The sequence below is a fragment of the Populus trichocarpa genome, chromosome 6 (genome assembly GCF_000002775.5).
Source record: "Populus trichocarpa isolate Nisqually-1 chromosome 6, P.trichocarpa_v4.1, whole genome shotgun sequence".
NCBI lineage: Eukaryota > Viridiplantae > Streptophyta > Magnoliopsida > Malpighiales > Salicaceae > Populus > Populus trichocarpa.
In genome coordinates, this window is record NC_037290.2 from 5580826 (window position 1) to 5602996 (window position 22171).

General features: G+C 34.6%; 3 protein-coding genes across 4 annotated transcripts; 2 read left to right on the top strand and 1 right to left on the bottom strand.

Annotated features, from left to right (window-relative positions):
• The first annotated feature begins 4214 nt into the window (after positions 1-4214).
• On the top strand, positions 4215-9583 carry LOC7485503 (putative clathrin assembly protein At5g57200). Its single transcript, XM_002308080.4, has 15 exons — positions 4215-4530; positions 4645-4714; positions 4892-4989; positions 5261-5399; positions 5500-5627; positions 5729-5821; positions 5965-6015; positions 6626-6691; positions 6792-6857; positions 6943-7023; positions 7098-7175; positions 7331-7498; positions 7585-7660; positions 8073-8197; positions 8891-9583. The coding sequence occupies exons 1-15, from the start codon at positions 4441-4443 to the stop codon at positions 9296-9298; spliced, it is 1737 nt and encodes a 578-aa protein (XP_002308116.3). The 5' UTR covers positions 4215-4440; the 3' UTR covers positions 9299-9583.
• A 2702-nt stretch (positions 9584-12285) lies between these two features.
• LOC7474732 (uncharacterized) lies at positions 12286-15192 on the top strand. The gene is made up of 5 exons (XM_002308081.4): positions 12286-12449; positions 12922-13142; positions 13395-13640; positions 13938-14083; positions 14624-15192. The coding sequence occupies exons 1-5, from the start codon at positions 12360-12362 to the stop codon at positions 14812-14814; spliced, it is 894 nt and encodes a 297-aa protein (XP_002308117.2). The 5' UTR covers positions 12286-12359; the 3' UTR covers positions 14815-15192.
• A 1429-nt stretch (positions 15193-16621) lies between these two features.
• LOC7474733 (uncharacterized) lies at positions 16622-21042 on the bottom strand. 2 transcript variants are annotated; one of them, XM_024603199.2, is made up of 5 exons: positions 20554-21042; positions 19991-20094; positions 19357-19533; positions 17231-19110; positions 16622-16851 (listed from the first exon to the last, which is right to left on the bottom strand). In XM_024603199.2, exons 1-5 carry the CDS (start codon positions 20718-20720, stop codon positions 16702-16704), a joined length of 2478 nt encoding a protein of 825 aa, XP_024458967.1. In that variant the 5' UTR covers positions 20721-21042; the 3' UTR covers positions 16622-16701. The 2 variants fall into 2 exon arrangements, with proteins under 2 accessions (XP_024458967.1, XP_024458968.1); XM_024603200.2 differs by lacking the exons at positions 19991-20094; positions 20554-21042 and adding an exon at positions 19850-19984.
• Between the last annotated feature and the right edge of the window lie 1129 nt (positions 21043-22171).

The window sequence follows — 22171 nt, forward strand, 5'->3', positions numbered from 1 at the left end:
AATGAAGGATAGATTTTGGGGCGGTTAATTGGATGGACGGTTAATTCGTTGCTATTGGTGGGGTCCACAAAATTAAAGAAGACAAACAGGAAATTATTGATTTGAGTTTTCTTATATAATTTCTCATACCCAACATTTAATTAAATATATCTTTTCCATTCTATTAACACTTAAAAATAAATCATAAATGATTAGTGGGTGTGTGTGTTTTTTATTATTATTCATGTGGGGTGTTCGGGCAAGCTTGTGCGCATCTCGACTAATACTCACGTGCTCTGAAATTAACGATCAGGAAAGCCTCCAGTGGCCATTAATATTGACAACCACAGGACTCGAATCTGAGACCACAAGGGGAGCAAACCCCTTGGTTCCAGGTTCTTATCACTGAGTCACCTACTAAATGGTTAAAGTTTAATTGCATGAGTGGAGTAGGATGGTAATTTTAAAGTTATTTTTTTATATAACAATAAAAGATATGCTTCTAGAGATAATGTTTTTTTTTCTAGGATATTTAAAAAAAAATCTTAATTCTAAAATTATCCCTTTCTTTTTCAAATTTTTCTAATTATTTTGAGTTACAAAATAACATATTCCTTCTTTTCTTTTTATAAGCCCAGTTTAGCATTGCAATTTAACCGTATTTTTAAGAAAACAAGTTAACTTTAAATTATTTTTTTGACTTTTTTGGATCATTTTATTGTGTTAATGTCAAAATATATTTTAAAAAATAAAAAATTATTATTTTGATTCATTTCCAAGCGAAAAACACTTTAAAAAGCAACTCTACTACACTCTCAAACAGGTTTTAACTATGTATATATTAAGAGATTACTTCATTAAGTCAAGCAGAAAATGACAAATTTTGGTTTTCCGATCACAACTTATTAGAGTTTTTTTGGTTTTTAGCAAAGTAAAAAATAGTAAAGTAATACAGTATAGAAAAATGTTTGGAAGATATAACATGCTTAGCGAGTCGCAAATGGCATCTGCGACTTCCATATCACAATTGATATCTGTAACATGTGATTCACATGTCATTTGTGACTTCAAACAAAATTAAATCCTAGAGTTCCTTTCTTCTCATTTCTCCCTTTATTCTTTCTCTATAGTCAGTTGTCACCTATCTCTCCTCGCTATAAGTAACTACCTTTTCTCTCTCTTTCTATATAGCAAAATACACCCAAAACACCACGAGATCTCCATCCCTTCTTAATCAGCCATTCAAATGATGACTACGATTATGGATAAGATACTTAGTTGATTGTGTTGACAAGACTAAAGCTATGGATAAGATAGTCAATCATATTAAAGAGATTAAGATTATGGATAAGATACTTATTTGATTGTATGAATAGTAATTAAGATTATCGATAAAATACTTTGTCGATCGTGCTGACGAGACTAACGCTATGGATAAGATACTTAATCGGTCATGTTGACGGTGCTAAGGATATAAATACAATACTTAGTTGACCATGTAGACGAGACTAAGATTATGGATATGAATTAAAGCCAGTCATTTGGACAGAGACAAACTAGTATGGGGTAATAATTAAGGTTATGGAAAACACTTGAACTTTGGATAAGATATTTACTTGGTTGACCCGGGTTGACTCGGATGAATTTTTTTTTGTTTAATTTATTTGTTCTTGTTGCCTATTTTTTGTCATATTATTAAATTAAACAAATTTATTAAATCAGTCAAGTCAATGACCCAATTATTGAATTTTTTTTATTTTTTTAAAAACATTTTCATCTTCTGAGTAACTTCTATTTTTTTGTTAGAAAAAAATAATTTCACTCATGACGGGTTATTTCTCAAATTGGTTGGTTCGAACATAATATTTTGTCTCAATTGGATTTCTTAGAATTTTAATCTGAGTTTCGTATCTAAAAGTTTCAGTAATTTTTTACAAAGAATACCAAGATCCGTACAAAACCGCTTTAATTTTATGCAGAACCATCATTCATGGAGGAATGTGGGCAGAGGACTCAATTGAGAATTTTCTGAACTTTGAGGTATCCAATTGGTATAAAAATATTCTTTTGGGATTCTGTAAAGAATTACTATATAATTGGAGACTTATTTAAGGATTACATCTACCATTGAATAAAACAAAAATTATTATACTTTCTCTTTTTTTTCCTTTCATTTTTGTTTTTATTTTTTTAAATTTCATCATTCAATATTTATTTTATTATAAATTTATCTTCATAAATTATTTTAATTTATTTTTTATAAAATTATTGTAATCTCAAACAAACATCCTAACAATTAATTTTTGCTTAATTTTACAAGAAACTGTATAATTCAGTGAAAAATAGTTAAAGAAAAAAAAACAAAATAATAAAATCAATGGAGTTCATCACTCGGATCATGTATTTGATGGGCTAAACCGTGAAATTTAGGTTAATCTAATATATCATCTTCTCAATATTAAAAGAAAAAATCATCTTGATATTTGTTTAAAAAGTCAAGTTACGTATCCACGTTGTTTTTTGACCCGTTAAACTGACTGAGTTATATTAAAACAACTCTTATATAATTTAATTTTAAATTTAGATTAAATAATAAATTAAATCAAAAGATTTTAAAATTAATTCATTAAACCAGGTTTAATGATAATATCAAATAATTTTTTATAACTGAAATATTTTTTTGTACTTTTTTTTTAAGCTGTATCATAGCAAAACCCCTAGTGATAGCTATATATATCTAAACCTTTTTATTATAAAAGAAGATTAGAAAATGTGGCAAAATTCACGATTCCATAAAATGGGATTTGGGTACACATTTTTACTGCACTATGAGCTTAGAGATGGCATAGAAACACTATACCATCATTGTTTATATATTGTATAGATAATTACAGAAAATTTAGCCTAGTTTATATATATATATATATATATATATATATATATATATATAAGTGTGTTTACTTTTTCATATTAAAATTTAAATTTCAGAGAACACCACAATAAAATATATGCTTGTAAATAAATTAATTTAGATGTGAAGGATCTACTTCTAAATCTAATTTGAATTAGCGAATTCTTACATGAAAACACCCTTATCAGTAGAAAAAAAAAAAACCCTACAAAGTTAGTAAAATAAATGTATAATCAAGATCAACCCTCAATCAGGCAATGTTGTGTTCCTATTCCATCTAATGCCTCATTTGCTATGTTTTTCAAAATCCCTTTTCTTTTTTATATCACAAGCTTTGCAGACTTATTAACACGAAAATGATGAATAAAAATCATGAAATGACCGAATTACATATTTTTCTTTGAAATCTTTATATTTTTATATTTCTTACATCTTAAAACAAAATAACAAATTAAATGATGGAAACAAGAATCAAAACAAATTACAATAAAAACTTGTTAAAATGATAAATTAAAAGATTAAAAATCATGAAAGGATCAAGAATCGGTGGAGTTGCATGAATAACATATTTTTCTTAGAAATTTTTATATTTTTCATGTTAAAAAATAATAAAAAATGATCCATTTACAATGAAAAATCGTTAAAATAACAAACAAAAAGATTAGAAATCATGAAATTGCCGCAAAATGATTAAATTGCACAGGAAAAGAACACCACCTGTCTTTTCTAATGCCAGTTTGGAAGTGTAGTTGCTGTTGTTTTTTAAAGTACTTTTCACTAGAAATATATCAAAATAATATATTTTTTTATTTTTTAAAAATTATTTTTGACAACAAACCATCAAAATAATCTAAAAATATGAAAAAAAATATTAATTTAAAATTAAAAAACAAAAAAAAATTAATTTTTTTTAAAATACTTTCAAAACACAACATTAAAAGTACATTCTCATGATTCCATTTCCATTTCGTAGACTTTCTCATGAACAAAAAGTCAAACCCCATCATGATATTTGGATATTTCAATTCAATATATATTTTTTTAATCAAAATTGGAACTATACCTCTAGTTGGTTGGAAGTTAGTAGTTCGTAGCTTGGGAACACCAGGCAGGCATTGCCAGCTTATCCAAGTACAGTTCCCCACGTTGGACCAACTTAATGACCAAACAGACCATACCTTAAAACCCCAAAAATCAAACAACAATGGTCATTTATGTAATTTCACAAGAAAAGAAAACATCACCCGCCTTTTTCTATTCTCAAAAAAAGGAAAGAAAAAACTAAAAAAATATCACCCCACCATAAAATGATCAAATTCCTGAATTATTATTAATTATTAGTAATCTAATCATCGGACAGTTTGTCCAAATCACCAAACAAGCCCAACGTTTTCCTGCATTTTGGAGATTAACAGAGAAAGCAACAGACAGGTCTCTCTGTTTTTTTTTTTGGGATTTTTTTCTGGTTCTCTTTCTCTCCTTTTCGTGTCTGTTTGAAATCTTAAAAAAATAAAAAAATTTAAGAATTTATAGTATATAAGTTTTGATAAATGGCAACGTTCACAAGTTTTAGAAAAGCTTATGGGGCTCTCAAGGATACAACAAAAGTTGGCCTTGCAAAGGTCAATAGTGAATACAAGGTGAGATTTTTGGATTCTTCATCAATTTTTGCTTAACGGGTTCTTTTCGTTTTATGATTTTTAATTATGGAATGTTTCTTTCTTTTCTTTTTCTTTTTGGATTTTGAATGGAAGGAATTGGATATTGCCATTGTAAAGGCTACCAATCATGTTGAATGCCCTCCTAAGGAACGTCATGCTAGAAGTAAGTTTATATTTTGATGTGGGGTGTTTAAGATTTTGATCTGTGATTGTGCTTTTGAATGGGTTATTGAAACGTGGAAATGGGTTTCTTTTGTGATTCATGGTTTCGAATTTTTTTAGGACGTAGATTTGATGATGTTAGTTTTTTGTTTTCTTTGTTTTTTCTGGTGACTTACAGAAATATTTTCCGCAACATCAGTAATAAGACCTCGAGCAGATGTGGCATACTGCATTCATGCACTTTGTAAGAGATTAGCCAAGACGCAGGATTGGATTGTAATGTTGCTCTCTCGCTCTCTTTTAAATTTCTTAATTTTGATTAATTATTGTTGTTTTGTTAAGCCATGTAGGTATTGTTTTAAATTTCTTTGATTAATTTTGCTCTCTCTCTCTCTCTCTCTCTCTCTCTCTCATTTGAACTTGTATAAATGAGTTTTGATCTAAGCATTGTCGTGTCATAACCGTAACTTGACAGTTCATCAATGTAAAAATTTCCCACACATAATAGATGGAACTTGGGTCCTGAAATTTGGGTGTCTTTATGCAGGTTGCGATAAAGACGTTGATAGTCATTCATAGGACATTGAGAGAGGGAGACCCTACATTTCGAGAGGAGCTCTTGAACTACTCACATAGAGGAAATATTCTCCAAATGTCCAATTTCAAAGATGACTCTAGTTCGCTGGGTATGGAGCCTATGTTCAACATTGTTTTTGTCAGTTTATGTGAACAAGCTTTGAATTTTGAATATCAATAGCTTTTTAGATTGCTTTTTCTGAGATGCAGCCTGGGATTGCTCTGCATGGGTTCGTACTTATGCTCTTTTTCTAGAGGAAAGATTGGAGTGTTTTAAGGTTTTGAAATATGACATTGAAGCTGAGCGCTTGAATAAAGCATCACCTGTGGCAATCAAGGTTTCTTCCGTGCTGTGCATTAATTTGGAATCATATTTTAACCTGGCATCAGATTATGTTTTTATCATGGAACGGCATTAACTATCTATTAATTATAACAGGTGCATAGTAAAACACGGCTCTTGAATGGAGAAGATCTGTTGGAGCAGCTACCTGCATTGCAGCAGCTTCTTTATCGTCTACTTGGTTGCCAGGTAAGGATTGATACTGGTAACAGATTTGCTTAATTGTGGTTACGGAACAATGAGATTTCTTTGTGTGGCTTTAGTATCTCCTAACCACTGAATTGACTTTCATTATATAATCCTTCCCTATCCCCTTCCTCTAATTTTTGCAGCCTGAAGGTGGAGCTTATAACAATTATCTAATACAGTATGCCTTGGCTCTGGTATGCATGATACAAATATGTTTTTCTTACAAGAGTGTTTTCAGCAGTATGTTTTGCGCAAGTACTTGTTGGAATTCTGAATGACGGGGGAATTTTTCAGTGAAAAACCAGTGCATATATAACTGAAATTTAAATTATTTCAATTGCCAGATGAGCTGTGAATTTTCTTTACTGTACTGACCAGTGACAATGCACTTTCTTATCCTCATCGGCAGGGTAAGATTGTGCTGTGAGCTACAGTCCCTGGTGTTTTCTAAATCATTCTCTTAAAGCATTATGGTGTTGTCTTTTTAATTCTTGTGACTTGCTAGGGATAGAGTAAAAGGATGCTTTAAGTGTTTTTTTCCCCCTTTTCTTGTTAACTGGGACCAGAACTGGAAGCCTGCCTGCAGTGCATGATTCTTGGAGTGTTGATACAAATAACTGGTGAATTTGTTATTCCTTGGGGTTATTTTCATATTGTATCCAAGATCTTCAAGCTTATGGTTTCTAGAAGTTATTATTTATAACTATATAATACATCTAATTTTCTATCATGGGTCATTATACCAACACCTTTTGTTGTATTCCTTTGTTTTTTTAAGTCATAAAATTGTTGTTTTTCATGCAGGTCTTGAAGGAGAGCTTTAAAATCTACTGTGCAATCAATGATGGAATTATCAATCTTGTTGACCTGGTAAAACTTGCACTCAAGCGTGTAACTGCCTCTTGGACTAGTTGTATTTTTCCTCTTATATTTTTTCCTCCATTAACATAAATTCAAAATATTTTTACAGTTTTTTGAAATGACAAAACACGATGCTGTCAAAGCTCTTAATATATACAGAAGAGCTGGCCAACAGGTTTTACAAACGACTGCTTTTAGTGCCAAATGGGGGTGCCTTATTACTTGTTGTCTAGTTTTTAATTCAATTTTGGGCTGTTCAGGCTGAAAATCTTGCTGAATTTTATGAACATTGCAAAGGCTTGGAGCTTGCAAGGAACTTTCAGTTTCCAACACTGAGACAGGTTCTCTTTGCCACCAAACTGAAAAATTTAATGAATGCTCATGGTTGGTTCTTACACTTTTCTGTATTGTGCAGCCCCCTCCAACTTTTCTTGCAACAATGGAAGAGTATGTTAAAGAAGCGCCTCAGTCAGGTTCTGTCCCCAAGAGACTGGTGAGAAATTTTATCCATGTGGGAGTTTGCTTTTAAATGAGATGGTTAAATAAAAGTTTTTCCTCTGTATTCAAATGTATTGAATTATGAGAAAATGGAATGCGACACCTTCTCTATGTTTTGGGTTTGTGATAAGCATGCTGTTTCACCAACAGGAGTATACAGAGAATGAGCCCGAGGAACCTGAGGAACCTTCAGAACCTGTAGAAGTTGAAAAGGTTGATGATGAAAAAACACTGATAGATGTGGAGGAAGAAACTAAACCTGAGGAAGAGGTGGTAGAACCTCCATTAGTATCAAACGATGCTATTGGGGATTTGCTGGTAAGATCAACATTTTTCTGCATGTCCTTTTTAGTTGATTTCTTGAGTTCTCTTTCACATAGTGTCTCCATATGTTTTTGTTGCAGGGTCTGAATGAAATAAATCCAAAAGCTGCAGAGCTTGAGGAAAGCAATGCAATGGCTCTTGCAATTGTTCCACCTGGTAGTGCACATATCAATTGATTTATGTTTATTAAGAAATTTTTAGTGCACGTGTGTGGTAGAGTATAGAAGTTCATTTTGGAGTAGTGTTTCCATGTCTTATGGATTAAGTGGCCCACCAATCGGTGATATAGAAATGCAGTGCACCTTGTTTAAATGGTTTATATTGCCCTTTCTCTTTTGAAGTGCTGATGGGACATAGCAAAAATGTCTTATGAGTTTGTGCAATGATTAGCATCACTCAAGAACCTGTGGAGTTATTCTCTTTCATCTAGTGAAACCGTCTTTGTGGTCTACGGGTGAATTTGAGTTTTCTTCTTTCGAAAAAAAAAAAAAGGGAATCTTAACCATCTGATTTATCATACATCGCATGTCTCGTATTTTGTAAAATAATTAATGTTACATTGATGCAGGTGCTGATCCTCTGTCTTCATCAAAGGCTTTAAGTGAACTTGGTAAGCCAAATGCAACAGGTTGGGAGCTAGCACTTGTTACCACTCCAAGCAACCCAACTAGCCAACCAATGCAAAGCAAAATGGTCAGTTTATTTTATCCTTTAAAAAAAAAGTATTGAGACTTTGAATCTATGCCTTTTCTTTTCTCAAAGAAATATAACAAAAATTTTGTTATTCACATGAATACTGGTTCCATTGGAGTTTTAAGTGAAGCACTGAGCAAATGACCTTCACTTTGCTTTCTTTTTCAGAGGTTAGAGTGGTTTGCTTGTCATCATGAAGTTGGTTGTTTTAAGTGTGCAATGATATGTCTTTTTGAAAATCACCAACCTGAAGTCTTTAGTTTAATCTTTTCTGTAATATAATGGAGCTAATTGAAACTTAGATAGAGCTTTCTCAAGGATTAGGTATTTAATTGCATAGCGTTGAATTGGTGCCTTTTGATTTGATGGAATTGACTTGAAACACTGAGCCTGGCTGATGCACCCGATCCTGAAGCAAGCTCAATCCAAGTTTCTATTGACTCCAATAGGATTCACTGGCTCCAGTTTAGCAGCTTTAGTGTCGCATATTGCCTAATTGAAGGTTATTGAATCCTATTAGCAACTGAATCAAGTTGGATACACCAACTCCAGCTTAGTAGATTTAAAGTCCCATATTGCCTCATTGAAGGTCAATAAATCCTATTTTCAACTGAATCATTTTGCCAGTGTACTCCATGAAAATGTGATACTTGTTTTTGCTTACTCATGATCATGTTCTGGTTTTTGGGTCAGGGTGGTGGTTTTGACCGGCTATTGCTTGATAGCCTATATGAAGATGATACTGCAAGGAAGCAAATACAAATGCAAAATGCAGGGTACGGATATGGTGCCACAGCTGTGCACAATCCATTTGAACAACAGGACCCATTTGCAACATCCAACAGCATAGCACCCCCAACAAATGTGCAGATGACGATGATGGCTCAACAACAGCAGCAGTACCAACAGCAGCAAATGATGATGCAACAGCACCAACAACAAAACCAGTCGATGATAGGTCCTTGTCAATACCAACCACAATATCCTCAACAGCAAATGCAGCAGGTGGGACAGATGGGTCCTGCCAACCCATTTGCAGATCCATTTTCGAGTTTCCCACAAAGTTCTGAACCACAGCAAGGAAACCACATGCTAATTTAGAGGTCCTTTTTGCCCAATTTGAGTTTATTCTTTGATTCTTTGGAGTAGCAGAGAAATCTTTTCGTTTGCTACGAAGTCTGATTAGTTTATTCTTTGTTTTTCTTTTACGATGAAAGCTCATAATTTGTTCAACTAGTAAATAATAACTTCATTTATTTTTTGCATTGAGGAACAACAGACCCTTCATTTTGGATCTTGGATGTAATTTCTCTGACACATCTTTGGACATTGTTTTCAAACATAAATGAAACTGACTACAACATAAGTAAGATGTTCACGAGGGAATCGAAATGTTGTATATCTGATTATTTTACTAGAAAAACTTTCAGCATATGTGAATTATTGAAAGCTAGAACAATACTAATTCTTCAGTGGATTATTTGGCATGCTAGGAGTAGGAACATGTTATAGAACCAGGCTCTGACAATCAGAAATCTCAATTGTGGTTGGCTCGAGAGCTTCACAAGGATACTGACACTTAAATACAGTGTTTAGAAACTAAAGTACACCGTTCAGTGTTTTTGGGACCGTGCTTGTCTAGGACTGGTGTATGGTGGAGGTACAGCACTGATAGAGTCGGAAATCCTGGCAATGCGGGTGCTGGTGGTGTTTTTGTGATCATCATGGTGATTCAGGTTCACGATCTCTCCTGCTATATCTGTATGACTTGTGTCTTGTCCTGTTAAGCTCAGCATAAAAAAAAGATTTGCAGGAACTTACACTCTTCAATGCATGTGCAATGTGTTTGGACAGATAATAATTTCACCCGACCTGAGTCGGAGGAAAGAGTCATGTAGGTAGTGAAAAAATATCTTGGACCAAAATTAAAGTGTTAAAGAAGGAAAGAAAATACTCCATTTTTCAATGTTTTTAAAAACTGGGAGAGCCTATTCATTTACAAACATAATTAATAATACAGATACTTGGCAACATAATACCATGATATAGATGAATTTCATGAAAATTTATTTTTGAGAAAATGAAGTACTTTATGATGTTTTGTTGTATGATAAAAAATAACCGGGAAATAAATCTTTTTACAATTTTTAAGTTATTAATTTATTTCAAAATAGTAATATGAAACTTTTTTTTCTGTCTAGGTGCGCCTTAAAATAAATTTCTTTCATTTGGTATTTATTTTTTATCATAAAACCATACCGTTTGATAAATATGATAATTATATAATATGACATGTCGTGTATTATAATTTATTTTCTAGCGTTATAAATTAAAACGTTATATTATATGCAATAGTATATAAACTAATATATTATGTAGTACTGTGATGTATTCTAATATATATATATATATATATATATATATATATATATATATATATATATTATTTCTTATCCATGAAAGGATACAAAGGGAGTTGTATATATATTGACTAAGATTGGAGATAGAAGAGAATAATAATGCACTTGTTACAAGTGAAAAACCCTCAAAGAGCATGAGCATAAACTGGGAGAACCTATTAAAAGGCTATTAAAACCTTCATAAAAAAAAATAAAAGAAACTTTTCTCTGCATCAGCTGCTATATGGAAAAAATTGTATTTATGCTGAATCATGCTACTTCTCTTAAAGAAGTTGGTCATCAAGCAAGAAGCAAAATAGCAGGCATCGGATGGAGGTGCACGTAGAAAGGTCTATGAATAACTGCAAAAAATTTCCAAAGATGCAATACTGATTGTCCAATGAATGTTTTGGAGCACATTTTAGATGAAGATTGCCCCTTTTGTTCTTGATTTCTGTGGCTGTTCTTTATGATTAACCTTAAGTTTGTTCGAAACTAATGAAGAAAAACTGAGATTCCTAAATCAAATTAGTATATAGGGATGGCATCTCGATGACACTTAAATAGACTTTATTTAGCATCCTTGCTATTCAGCGTTCTCAAGAGAAATTAAAGGGGGAACTTATTTTATTTGAGTTTTCTGGAGATTCTGGAGTTCTAGCAAACTAGGAACTTGTTATCGAACCAGGTTCTCAATCGGGAATTACGGTTGAGGTTGGGTAGAAAGCTTAACGAGGATATCAATACAGTATTAGGAATCGAGGAGTACTTTCGGGGACCATCCCTTCCAAGGACTAGTATATATCTAGCGGAGGCTGGAGGCTGTTGGCTGTTGGCGTCAGAAATCCTTTCATTGCAAGTGCTGCTGGCATTGTTAAATCATCATGGCATGCAGCTAACAAGACCGCTGAGCTCTAGGCTATTCGGCAGGGGATGTAGTTGGCTCTTCAGGCCAGCTTGGTTGTGTTAAAATTTCTATTGATTGCACAGGATTCTCAAGGTGCTACTGGATGCATGAATGCTTCTATCTAGGACAATGCCTGTGCACATTTTGTAGCCAGGAAAGGTGCAACACAGAGGTAGAATTAGATTTCCGATGACCAACATATAAATACCAAAAATCTAGGCTATTTGGAGTCAGATATCCAGTTTGCTATTCAGCCTGGCCGTGTTAAGCTTTAGCATAGAATTATAGGATTTACAGGAATCAATCACCACCAGCTTGTCCACTCTTCAATGCTTGTGCAGTGTGTAGCCAAGAAGACAGACGCAGAACAAGGATTGGACTCAAGACCACTCTACTCTAGACCTCAATTGAGAATCCAAAAACACAAATACCAAAATACTCATAATCGGAAGCCTTTAATCTTTTACTTTGAGATATTTTTGTTATTTTACTATTCATAAATATATTGAATCAATCAAAATATCCTCAAATAAAATTTTCTTTTCACATTGACCATTTTATTTTTATAATTGAATTGATTTTTTTATCTAATTTTAAATTATTGAAAAATAATTTTAAATAAAAAAATACTTTTTTAACAAATAAAATTTTGACTGCGACGAGAATACACTTGGCGCAAAAAAAGTTTAACCGGGTAATTAAAAACAACAAAAAATTTATCCCCCGTTGTTTATATTTCCACATCATCCTGTCCACATGGCATATATTTATTGGCTAACTATGAAAAAAACCCTATAATTCTTCTATTTTTTTACAGGAAGAAAGAAAGTCTGATCTCACACGAAAGACAGGAGCAATGGCAGAACAAACAGAAACGGTGTCGTCAAGCGAGAATCAATCTTCTAACCCACAAAATTCTCCAGAAGAGAAGCTCGAGCAACCATCGGTATTTCTCAATTTCCGATTCCAATCTCTAAATTTCTTCAACCTTTGTTTTCAAGCCTTAATTTTTCAATAATGGCTAGCCCTTAAAACAAAATGGGATTCATTGTTCTTATATTTTTGGTTTTTTTTCTCAATTTTTTTAAATGGTTTTTCGGTTCTATTGAGATTTTTGGTGGTTTAAAAAGTTAGGGTGCCTTTTATTTTGTTAGAATTTTAATGGGTTTGTTAGGAATCGGTCATTTTAATGGGTTTTATTTATTTACATAATTGGAATTTGATGAAAAGGTTGAATGTTGATGGATTTGTAGTGGAAAAGTTTGGAGCTTTACAGAGAAATGATGATATTTTTTGAAGAAAATATTGTGAAACTGACCAAAAAACTAAATAAATAAAGTGAAGTTTATTTATATATTTTTAGCTGTTTTTCAGTCCGATGATGTTGGGATTGATCATTGAATGTTTTGTTAACTTAGGTGCCACCGGCATTCTCTGGTTTTCCAGCTTATGCGGATGGTGGTTTTCAGATGTATCCTATCATGTATCCTGCACCAGTTCCAGGGTTAAATCCTATGCAAAATCAAGAACAAGCGAATCATGGGCCGGGAATTTATGCTGTAGCTGTTCCACAATTTATGGGACCAATTGCTGGACTTCCTTCAAAAACACTAATTCCTCTCACGCTCAATATACCTACGTAAGTATACCTGTGATGTGCTAACTGTTGAGAGTTAAGGTTTATAATGTTGTTCACAATAGGATACATGCATGTATTCTTAGATGCTGTAATCAATGCTATTTATCACAGTCATTCCTAGTTTTCATTTACCTGCTTCTGAGTAATGATGCTTGATGATGGTTAACAATGGTGATATATCTGTGTTGTTAAAAGAATCACATGAACTGCTAAATAATGATTGCTGTTTTTTTCTTATTTTCTGTTTAACAGTAGGCCAAGTCATGAGGCTGGGGCAACTGGTGATCAAGCACAAGGTGGACAACAACAACAACCACAGCAGCAGCAGCAGCAACATCCTGCTCACCCAAGACAAATTGTTGTTAGGAGATTTCAAGTTGCATTTCAGTTGGATTTGTTTCTCATACTTAAGCTGGTAGCCGTAATCTTTTTGTTCAACCAAGATGGGTCAAGACAAAGGCTGCTTGTCCTTGTGTTTTTTGCTTCACTTGTCTACTTGTAAGTAATAAACTTTGGAATAATTTGTTATTTGAGATACATTCTTCACATGGCTTTTTATTTATTTATTACTGGATACTCTCTTTTAAGTTCTGGAGAAGGAAGCTCTCAAGTTAACCAATCAAGCTCATAGATGTCATATTCCTTGCTTTCAAAAGTTCTTCTATTTCCAATCACAAATAACACATTAAATAATTCACTGTAGCTCTCCAAGCTGTACCCCTTTTATTGTTCATATGAAGCTACTTTCGGTTAGTTGTGCAAGTGGAAGCTCAACCTTCTTAATGTGTGTTGCAGGTACCAAACTGGAGCTCTGACACCATTAGTACGTTGGCTCTCACAAAGCATGCAAAGGGCAGCTGTGCCTCCCCGTCCACCTAGGCCTGCTGCCAGGGTGGAAAATGCTGGTGCTCCAAGGCAGAATGAATATATTGCTTTGGCAGGTACCTTTCATTTTCTGAATGCATACTAAGGATGTTGGATGTTTTCTGGATTTTAATTTATTTATTTATGAGGGAGGGGGATTCATGGTCATATTTGATATCCAATTGTATGGTATGCAAGGGTATTTCTGCACTTTTGCACAAGTAACCGATAGATGAAGCTTAAACCCATATCAGCTAAACCAGACTAACTGAAGTTTATTTTGCTCTGTATCAACAACAATTGTGAGGTTGATTAATTAATCTTTCAAGTTATATTTTCTTTTTCTTGACCTGGTGATGAAAATCCTTGCGTATCCATTAGATATACAGTAAGCAGAGTTCATTCAGCGCTCTTGCTCTACAGTAAAGCGCTGTTGCTCTACAGTAAAGCAGTGTGCTTGTGAGCCCAAGAAAATGACTTTTTTTTTTTTTTTCCTAATGGAAGGTTCCTTGTGTGGGATTAGTTTCTTTGTTATAATTGAAGTCGAGACTTGAGAGGAAAATATATTTCTGATTTTTCTTTGTAACTTCTGGCAATCATGTGACAACTTGTTGCAGAGGGACAAGCTGGGGTCGAGAATGAGAACAGGCCTACAGAGGATGGTAACCAGGCAGCTGAGAATGAGAATGTTGCTGAACCTGGTGGAGACAATGGTGGCCACCGCTGGTGGGGAATTGTGAAGGAGATTCAAATGATTGTCTTCGGCTTTATTACCTCTCTTCTCCCAGGCTTTCATAACATAGATTAGAGCATACTTTAGCAGGCAACAAAACCAGCTTAGAAGCCGGAAAAAAATGTTTCTATCGTTTTCTCCCGTTCTTCCCCTTTTGAAATAATTAGAAGAGTTCTGCCCCCTTTTCTATTTACTGATAACTTTGATACATTTTGTATGTATTTGTGCAATTATGTCTCCCCTAGAATAGTTTCTATTATGATCGTGGATTTAGGGTTTCACATGTACTAAATTTACGTGTACTGATAACTTTGATACATCTTGTAAATTCTTGCAACGCCATGTACTAAATTTGATTCTTGGTTTGTGACAGAAGAATCAGAATTTTCAGGCTGCTGTTGCTTGTTGCTTTCTGAATCTTTTATGAAATATGAATGTCATTTTTCTAACAAATCAGTAATAGTTGAGAATGAATATTTTTTTATAATCACCTAAACCAATACTTCGAGGCAAATGGAGTTGGAATTGGTTCTCTGTTTCTCGAGTTCTCATGTTAAACCAAAGATGAGTGATCAATCCAGCGAACCAATGGTAAAAGTATTGGGCTCTTTATCAGAGTGGCCATATTCAGAGTCTTGCACATTAATCCCAGTTGAACTCCGTCCCTCAAAGGCCTGCCTTTGGTTCATTCCCAAGTTCAGAAATAAAAGACTCTGGATCCCGGTTCCCCGGCTGAAATAAAACCACCAAGATTTGTCGTCCAAATCCTCGTAAGATTAACAGCAAAACCTCTTATCCGTGTCCAAACACTGGCTTTCCCTCATCTCCAGTCCTCAATTATTTAGCTTGAAAATCCCAACAAAATAACTTCAGCCCTTTTCTTGCATAAACCATCTACTCAACAATTCCAATTCCTCTCTCTTGCTCACGATTAGATCACTTCTCTTGCACCAAAGACCTTGGCATCAAGATTTTGCAGTCTTACAATGTCTCACTCCTTTGTTCAAGTTCATCTACATTGGACACCAATGTTAAGTATCATATTTATAATCCAACTACCAAGCAATTCTTGACTCTTAATCCTTCAGTTCTTGACGATACATCTTCACTTCTTTTCAGTATGAGCTTGACATTTGATCTTTCTTGCCATTGCAAAGTTCTATGCGTTCCAAGTTCACCTACGCAGATGAAATATCAGAGAACTTTTACTATTAAATAGAAGTGGTTTGACGCATCATTAGCATTTACTGTAGATAAGAAAAACCAAGATAGATTTCACGCATCTTTACCCAAAATTAGATGTATACCACGTATGCTATTTTCTATCATAAAATATGTACCCAGTGCTTGCCAATTTAGACTAGGCTAGTTATAATTGTTAGGGCCAGTTCTGGTATATTGGCTGCCTCTGCATCAACCCATATATGAAGACGTCAACTTTGTGGCGTTAAGATTGTCCTTTCAAGCAGCTCTCGTTAAGCTTGGTCAAGCGTCAAGTGTATGGGATGTGAATGCTCAAACAATTAAAATAACAATTCCAGAGACAGCATTCTTCAAAGATCCGATCACTTAACCTTAGCTTTTGGATAAAGTAATGATGTATCTCGATTTGTTTAGGTACCAGAAACAAAGGTTTCCATGAAAGTTAACCAGTCTTCCTCCTATTTGCAATTTTTTAAGTGATATTTCCTGAACCTCACTGTCAGGTTATTGTACGGATTCCACAGTGCGAGTGCACAAGGCAGGGTTAGTGAAGGCAAGTATCAAGAGGCATTTGATTGTATAACCAAGGTCATGACAGAACTCATATTCAGTGTCTTCAGAGCTTGCTTTGGGTGGGGGGTGGGGAGGGGAGGGGGTTGGCTTGGAGATAGCAGCGAGAGAAGCCAAAACTCACTTTATTTGCACCAAAAGAATAGTAATTACAAATATATATACAGATATACATAATTTAAGCTCAACTCACATCTCAGTTAAGAGATTGCTGATTTTCCGAAGCTCTTTAAGTGCTGTCAAGGCTGTAACTTGTCCTTTGCCGACTATAACACTTTTGGAGAAATTCTCCAATGAACCTACCTGACCCCTATCTTGCTGGAAAACTGACTCAATCACCTGCAACACAAATGATTAAGAAATGTTCAGTTTGAATACCATACAAAACATTATATACCATGTCAATTAAGGTTTGCTCGCTGATAATTCAAGGAAAAACTACAGTCTATGATTCCCCAGTAACTTGAAACCTATATCAATTATAGGTGAACCAGAAACAAAGGAAGCAGAGAAAATATGATCCATCTCCCTAGCAGACTACATACAAGGCTCATACTGAAATAAACCTATCCATATATGAAACCAAGATTCCACAATATATCGTACTTTTGTTTCATGTTTTAACATATTCAGACTGAACTGTCTTAAAAGCACCATCTTTGAAAGTAGAAAGATCTGTTGACAGAAATCACAAGACAAACATTAATCAAGAGGTTACCTGAATATGTTCAAGCATGGACTGCCCAAGGTTCCTCAATGTACCCATCACATTCTGGTCCACGCTTTCTCCTTCGCTACTGGCATAAGAATTGCAAGAACCATTGACAGATGAAGATCCTATGGAATTAATCTGATTACTCGCATCATTGCCAGGTTTTGTAGTCTCAAGTGTGTCGCTTCCCTTTTCAGATGTCTCCTCACCGGCAGTATTCCGTCCGAACTTCCAAATCCATTGAAATTTACCTGAAAGAAGCTTCCTCTCCTTAGGACCTGCAACCTGTTTTCCAGTAGGCTCATTGTTGGTCCCAGAATTTAAAGACGCAGCTTCAGGGGGGTGGGAAACAGGTCGTGTTGAATCTTCCTGGAGAGCCTCAGGCTGATCATCATTTTCATCAACAGACATATTTGAGGCAACACTACTTTTCTCTGACTCATTTTCATGGTCATTAACACCACTAAGAGAACTAGACGGGTCTGAGAACACGGATGAAGTTTCCTCACTGCCAGCAATTCCACTAAGACATCTCTCCACAGTTGAGCATGCGAAGTCATTGTTAACATTGACTGGTCCCCCTTCCTCAACTTCTGCAGTACGATGGTCCTTCTCACCCGAAACTTCATGGCAATCTGGTTTTCCAGTATCTTCATCCAGCCCAAGTTCACGCGATAAATCTTCTAACAAACTACGCCTAACAGATGACTTCTGATCCTTCTTCCCACTCCCTACGCTTACAGGAGTTGGAGCAGATTCTGTCCTACATAGGGGCAATCTTACTTTTTCTGTCCACCGTTTTTTCTGGGTTGGATTTAGTTTCCCTAAACTATCATGCTTGAGTTCTTCTGCCTTGTGCATTACTCTCCATTTCTCCTCCCAATAGCTGTCAGGCACTGCATTTAGAGGAGTTTTTGGGGAAACAGAATCAGATGAAAGTGTATGAGTATGACCTCTCGTGACCATTGATCTACTGTGGTTATAAATCCCATCAAATGGAGGAGACACAGAGGACATATTAGTATCCAGTGCAAGTGTCTGTAAAGACTTCGCCTTATTTATCAGTTTTCTCAGATCTATATTCTCAGGAAAATTCAACAGTCTCTGGAGACAAGTAGTTGCATGCTCAGTGGAAAGGAGGGAAGATCGCAGATGAAGAATCATGGAAACAGCCATAGCTGGGATCAATGCTCCCCGAGGTGATCTAAAGATACGAAAGCCAAAGTCTGCATCATCTTCAGCAACTTTGTCTAAGATGATATTATTATCTGCCGCAAATATTGAATCCCATATTAACAAGAGGTTTTCAAGTGAAAATTCTCGACCAAATAAAACCCGTAACCAGCGAAGTGCGAAATACTGAGGTTCAACGCCCAGCTCAACAAGGTGCTCGTGTAAAGACGAATCAACAACAGAAAGCAAATGGTACAATGCAGCAGAAGCTTCAATGACAGGGGGTAAGCCAGAATGGGACCCACATGCAGGGGAGTGAGAGTAGAAGTCCACAATGGCAACTGAACCATGAGACCCACTCATCAATGCATCAAACATACAGTAAGCATCATGCTCCATGAATTTCTCTGACATGACAATACCCAATTCACCTTCAGCTCCGTAAGCATCAGTTAGTAATACAGTCATTTGTATCTCAGGATCAAGCTCATTGAGAGACTTGACTTTGATGGTATTACCATGGGAGCCAATTTCATCCTCCATGGAATCTAAAAAAATTTTAAAATCAAAATTGTATGTAAGATCATTTTCCTGAAACGCTAAACCATCAAATTTGTCTGTGAAATGGTCTTCATACTGCTTGCGCACTTCAGAGAGACACTCCACATCAATGTGAAGAACATATAGAAAAGGAGCCAGAACTTCGTGCATTCCTGTAAAGGAAAACCAGAAAGACAAAGGAAATATCAATTTCCCTGTAAAAAGATACTTTAACACATCGGCATAAACGGATGTAGGAAGAAAATGAAAAAATTAATGATTGAAATGCTTGTCTGAGTCAAGTTAACAATATATGATGAACAGCTTAATTAATGATTGAACATTGGTGTAACACAGAGAAAAATACCAAAACAGGCGAAAGGATTATGAATTTCTTTCAGATGAACAATTCAATTTACCTTGTCTATAACCATACTCTGGATGCCTAAGGCACCACAACAACAAGATTCGCCTTAACATTCCTTGGCAGCCAGGAGTCTGGAAATAGCTACCATGTTCTGGATACAATCGTGATAGATCCTGGTCAAGTGTTTTTTCCAGTTCAGCATTCCGAAAGAAGCGACCCCAGGTGCTATCTGCATGCAGCATTCACGCATCATCATTAAAACCATGTACTGACAACATTTTCTTATGACAAACCGTAGTAACATTAAATTTATTTGAAAGACATGTCTATGTCAAAACAGATAAGATCAGCAATTAGCAAAAACACATAATGCCCTATTACAAGCAACAGTCTTTACTTCCATACATCAACATTTTCAGGAAATGCAAACTAGAAGCAAAGCCTAAGCTACAGCAACAGCAATCTAAAATATGATGGCTTTACATAAAAAGGTAGTCATGCCCAAAGTCAAACAAGGATAAAGAAAAAAAAAACAAAAACCGTACCACCAGGAGAAGTGAAAGAAGGAACATGAGGCCATCAATGGAGGCACTTTACATCCAATTTTCTGAGCAGATATACCATAGATGCATTAACCATAGCTAATATATTTTAATGAGTGCAAAGATGAGAAAAAAAGAAGTAACCTGGATTTTGTGACAGTGGATTGTCTATTACAGGATCAGGTGAACTACTTCCTTCCTTTGACATATGTGGATCAACTAAGAGCCTCCTTCTCAAACCGGCATACCTGGCAAAGACAAACATTTTGATTTCCATCAACACAACAAACAAACCAGCAATGCATACAAAAACAGACTTTCAACCTTGACATCCAACTGGAAACTCCCTCCTAATTGATTGACTTTTGATGAACCAAAAATAAGAGAAAAAAATAAAAAACAACTGATCACAACCAAAACCACTACTACTTGGTTCCATTCATCAAACCCTGGAAAACAACGGAGGATTATATTATAACTTTCAAGGATAATCAACTAATTATCTTCAAAATGGAAACATAACAAAAAAAAAAGTGTCATCTTTAAATTCTAATTTAAACTAAATTTAAAATGATAAAAAAAAAAAAAAAAACAAGTACAAAACCCCTTCTGCTTTCATTAGCCAATATTCCACTAATTTATAAAAAGCCAAAACATGACCAAAAAAATCCACTCTTTTTTTCAACAGAAAAAGGCCAAGACTTTACCTTCTTCTAGAATTAGCAGTAACTCTACGAAGATCATCAACACTAGAAGAAGAAGGACAAGGCAAAATCCCAAGATCTATCCTCCATTGAACCCCTCTTAAATTCTCAAAACGACTCCGATTTCCCTCTCCGGCTGGCATTTCCTGCTCAATTGAAGCTGACCTCATGATTTTTTTATCAAATTTTAAGAGCACCCAGTTCTTCAAATCAACTCTAAACACAAAATCCAGCGAAACCCATTGAAAAAAAAAGGTCACGAAATTCGTATGGTTTATGAAATTTTAAGAGAGACAGAAGACAAGTTATAATTATATAAAGATGGAAACTTTCAGCAGAAATAGAAAGAGAGATGAATTGGGAATTGAGAGGTAGATAGTTTTGGGGTTCGGAACGAGAAGGAAAGAGAGAGTTGCAAGGAATTTACTTCCAAAAAACATGGGTATAGACATGCGTCTATGATGAAATGAAGATGATGGGCGGTAAATAACGAAGATAGATAGAGAGGCAGAGTCTTAATAGTTAAATAAAATAAAGCTATTACTAGTTGTAATTTATTTATTATTATTTAAAAAAAAACTTAATAGAAAAAAAGTGGAAAGGGAAATTATAGCTGTTATTTTTTGTTTTTCTTTAAAAGAAAAGCAATACTATTCTTTCCCAATATATTCCTGTTTATTTTTTTTGTTTTTTAAAAATTATAAAATTGGGAATGCTTAATATAAATTGATGAGTGATACCGAGCATTAAGAAATTCCTTAAAAATACACAGGAATTATTAGATTAGTGAAAGTCATTATTGAATTTTGTATTAAAATCAAAATCCAAAATTAGCTTTTTTATCCATTTTGTTTTTTGAAATAAAATAAAAATGGCAACGTCAAGGAGTGATATAAACATTGAGAGAAGAGATTTAAAAATGTAGAATGAGAGTGCCGCCCAACTATTTAAATAGTTTCCCTATCAAAACATTCAAAGATGGAAACCCACTAGCTATCAGTCTATGACCTACCAAATTCATGAACAATTGCACAATTGCTTTCCATTATATTTTCATTATCAAAAACACATAAAAATATATTAATTTTCATACGAAAGCTCTCTTTTCCAACGACATTAGAGTCAAAGCTTCAGCTCTTCAAACCCGTTTTAGTATTATGGCTGAAATGTTTCTGATCAGCTCTTTTAATATGATGATCTCTTGAAGTTTTAGTTTATATATATATATATATATATATATATATATATATATATATATATATGTAGCTTTGATATCTCAAGACTCAAAATTAAAAAGAAAAACACATAAAAAGCTTGGCTAAAAAGCGAAGCTCTTCCTGGAATTGCATCACTGCAGGCATTTTTGGATTCATCTTAATTATTGCTACCTTAGCTAGGCCTTGCGTGTCCATGAGACCATCCTATCCTTGTCTCTCTCTTTTTTCCATCTTTTTGTATGTTAGCCCGCTGTTATATCCACATCCACGTACCCCACCACCTTGCTCTTCCCAATCTCCTGTGTTTTGTTTTCTACCCTCTTTTTTCATCGCATCAGAACCTTTTCTTGTTTCTACCTTAGATGCACTGTGCCAACCTTTCCCCCTTCTCTTCCATTCTGTCT

Coding starts and splice junctions, on each gene's coding strand:
- LOC7474733 (XM_024603199.2), bottom strand. CDS start 20,720: ATGAGGTCAGCTTCAATTGAGCAGGAAATGCCAGCCGGAGAGGGAAAT. Junction 20,095..20,553: donor ACTGCTAATTCTAGAAGAAG/GTAAAGTCTTGG, acceptor TGTCTTTGCCAG/GTATGCCGGTTTGAGAAGGA. Junction 16,852..17,230: donor CCATGCTTGAACATATTCAG/GTAACCTCTTGA, acceptor TTTGTGTTGCAG/GTGATTGAGTCAGTTTTCCA.
- LOC7474732 (XM_002308081.4), top strand. CDS start 12,360: ATGGCAGAACAAACAGAAACGGTGTCGTCAAGCGAGAATCAATCTTCT. Junction 13,143..13,394: donor CTCACGCTCAATATACCTAC/GTAAGTATACCT, acceptor TCTGTTTAACAG/TAGGCCAAGTCATGAGGCTG. Junction 14,084..14,623: donor TGAATATATTGCTTTGGCAG/GTACCTTTCATT, acceptor AACTTGTTGCAG/AGGGACAAGCTGGGGTCGAG.
- LOC7485503 (XM_002308080.4), top strand. CDS start 4,441: ATGGCAACGTTCACAAGTTTTAGAAAAGCTTATGGGGCTCTCAAGGAT. Junction 5,628..5,728: donor CATCACCTGTGGCAATCAAG/GTTTCTTCCGTG, acceptor TAATTATAACAG/GTGCATAGTAAAACACGGCT. Junction 8,198..8,890: donor AACCAATGCAAAGCAAAATG/GTCAGTTTATTT, acceptor TTTTTGGGTCAG/GGTGGTGGTTTTGACCGGCT.